We start from the raw sequence: 2,903 nt of genomic DNA, 5'->3' as shown, positions 1-2,903 counted from the left end.
TTTAAAAACATGGAGCAAGAGTAAACACGGAATACAACAGACTGCAGCAAATTAGAGACACTTGTACTGTGAATGCCACCATCGAGAGAGTGAGCGATGACTCAGAGTGAGAGAGGTAATTTGCAATTCATATTTATGCAAATGATTTGTACCCAGAATACAAAAACCTTAAAATACATTACAATAGAAAGAAAATACGACCTAAATTTCAAAAGGGCAAAGAATTGGAATAGACGTTTCTCCCTTGGAGACTTACAGATAGCTAGTGAGCACATGAAAAAACTAGTCAACATGTCTAGTCACTAGTGATATGCAAATCAAAATAAAAAATGAAATACCACTCCACTGGGGCAGGCAGAATACATTCTCCCCTATATCTCCTCTCTATAGGCAATCACATATGTTAACAAGTTAAAGAGCTAGAGTTGTCATACATTGCTGCTTGGGCTGCAAACTGATAGCACCCATTTTTGCAAAACAAACTAGCAGTTTCTCAGACTAGTAAACAGTGTTACTACCACAAGACTCAGATCCCAGAAGAAGGTAGGGTATGGTAGGTCACATCTGTTATTATCTCCAAATCTCAGAGATGGAGGCCAGAGGGCCAGTGGTTCAAAGCCAGTCTCGTTGTACAGCAAGTCTGAGACCAGCCCAGGTGACATGAGACTGTTCCAATGTCAGACAAAAGAACTTCTAGGTAAATATTTACAACAGCACTTTTTCAAGGCCTAGAAAGTAGCCACAAGTCAACATTCACAATGGCAGAAAACCAAACTGTGTTAAATGAATACAATGAAGTACTCATCAAGAAAAAAAAAAAAGAATGTATCAAACACTGATGTATATGGCAATGGGGATAATTCTTTTTTTTTTTTTTTTGGCAGTTCTGTAACTTTATTTGACATTCAGCAGTTAGTTCTCATCCACATTGACCGTCTGTAGATTTTTGAATGTGGTAACAGGCACGTAAGTTACCAGTGTGTAGAGTTTGTTTGGTGAATCCTCATCCTCATTATGCTTTCTAGACAAACATACTCGGATGCGGTACGGAACATTCCTTATTCCTTTGGCCCAGATGGCTTTATTGAGCCTGGTGTCTGTGCGCACATCTGGAGTCCCCAACTCCTTCATGGCAAATTTCCGAATTTCCTTGAGTGCCCAAGGAGCACGCTTCTTGAAGCCCACTCCATGGATGCGCTTGTGAATGTTGATGGTGTATTCTCGGGTCACCACCTCGTTGATGGCAGAACGGCCCTTCTTCTTGCCACCCTTCTTTGCGGGAGCCATACTGCCCGCCCCAAGTTGGAAAGGAAGGGCGCGAGGGATTGTGGGATGGAAAGTCCGGGAATAAGTCTTAAAACCGCTAAGTTAGAGAAATCTAACAATCAAATATTGTGTTCACATTTGTATGAGATGTTCAAAATAGGAGACAGCGAGATTAATGTTTGTTTAAGGCTAAGTAGGAAGGAAGTATGTTAGGAAAAATGAGAATGATTACAAGTGGGCTTCTTTTTGGGGTGGTAACGTGGTCTAAAATTAGAGGCAATGATTATACAACTGGGAAAAAACAGCAAGATGTATTGAAATTGTGCCTTTAAAAAAAGTTCCTCACATCATGGGTCTCAATGATGTCACTAGAACAAATTTCTGAATAATGGGCGTAGGGTGGCTTTTCTTTTTTCCTTCATCTTTATCTTCCACAATAAAAATGTATCCCTAATGCAGAAAAAGAAACAAAGCCACTGGTTTCAGTGCTTAATCTCCAGGAGATAATGTCTTAGACTTCCCTGCAGAGGTTCCTGGGTTTGAGGGCTTCTTTAGTTAAATTATCGTCCCTTCAGGAGCTTGCTACTGGGGCTTGAAAGATGGCTTAGCAGTCACAAAGCACTGGCAGCTCTTCCAGAGGACTCCAGACCGATTCCCAGGACCCACAGGTGGCATCCAGCAGTCTGTAATTCCAGCTCCAGGGCATCCAACACTGTCCCCTGGCCTCGCCGGGCACCGCAAACCTGTGGGGTACAGACATACATGTGGGCAAACCTTACATACATTAAATTAAATTAATATCTTTTTTTCTAAAAGGAGCATTTGCCTCCCCTCTCCCACACTGCTCCTCTCTACTGTAAAAGCAAGGGAGCTTTTTATTTTTCCTAAAACGAGGAGCCCGTGGGTGCTCTGCTTCTCTGTGGTGCTGACTCACTCAGGCTGAGTCTCCCGCTCCGACTTCTCATTGTTTGCCGCCTCCCAGAGCCTCCGGCGCTTTGCAGCTTTTACTTGGATGGCAACACATTTACTGTCTTTCTGAAATGGAGTACTTCACGTTAGCACTGGCATTCGAGCTCCTTTCGTTACCTGGACGCGTCAATCATTCGGTTATAATCTCCTAACGGCTATTTGTCCAATGAAACAGTAAGTTCAGGTTGCAAAAAAGAAATCGTTTTTTCATAATATTTTATCGATTATTTGGGAATGTCACATCCCAGTCCTCCCAGGTTTGCCAAAAACTCCCACACATATAAAGAAAGGGAAAAAGAAGGAGAAAAGGAGTAGAGTAGGAAAAGAACAACCCTAGTTTGTGTTACCCATATACTCACTGGAGCATGACCGAACTCCCGATGGCCATCCCCTTAAAGAAAGCTGAGTCCTTCCACCTGCAACCCTGCCGGAAGCCATCAACTGTGGACAGACACACTTCAGCATCCTCATTGCGACTTTTAGGAGTTCTCTTTAAGGGCTTTCTGACTAGACTGTTAGTTTGGTGGGGGACAGGGGATGACACAGAAGGCTCTGATGCCCCTCTCTTTTTTTTTTTTTTTCCGGAGCTGGGGACTGAACCCAGGGCCTTGTGCTTGCTAGGCAAGCACTCTACCACTGAGCTAAATCCCCAACCCTGATGCCCCTCT

General features: G+C 43.3%; 1 protein-coding gene across 1 annotated transcript; it reads right to left on the bottom strand.

Annotated features, from left to right (window-relative positions):
* Positions 1–863: 863 nt before the first annotated feature.
* Positions 864–2,378, bottom strand: Rpl31l9 (ribosomal protein L31 like 9). The gene is made up of 2 exons (XM_039091202.2): positions 2,201–2,378; positions 864–2,009 (listed from the first exon to the last, which is right to left on the bottom strand). The coding sequence occupies exon 2, from the start codon at positions 1,285–1,287 to the stop codon at positions 913–915; it is 375 nt and encodes a 124-aa protein (XP_038947130.1). The 5' UTR covers positions 1,288–2,009; positions 2,201–2,378; the 3' UTR covers positions 864–912.
* Between the last annotated feature and the right edge of the window lie 525 nt (positions 2,379–2,903).

Source organism: Rattus norvegicus, chromosome 13 (assembly GCF_036323735.1).
Source record: "Rattus norvegicus strain BN/NHsdMcwi chromosome 13, GRCr8, whole genome shotgun sequence".
Taxonomy (NCBI): Eukaryota; Metazoa; Chordata; class Mammalia; order Rodentia; family Muridae; genus Rattus; species Rattus norvegicus.
Note: the sequence above shows the minus strand (reverse complement) of the source record. Positions and strands in the feature narration are given on the sequence as shown.

What these genes read in the sequence shown, in the direction of transcription:
- Rpl31l9 (XM_039091202.2), bottom strand. Translation starts at nt 1,287, where the DNA reads ATGGCTCCCGCAAAGAAGGGTGGCAAGAAGAAGGGCCGTTCTGCCATC.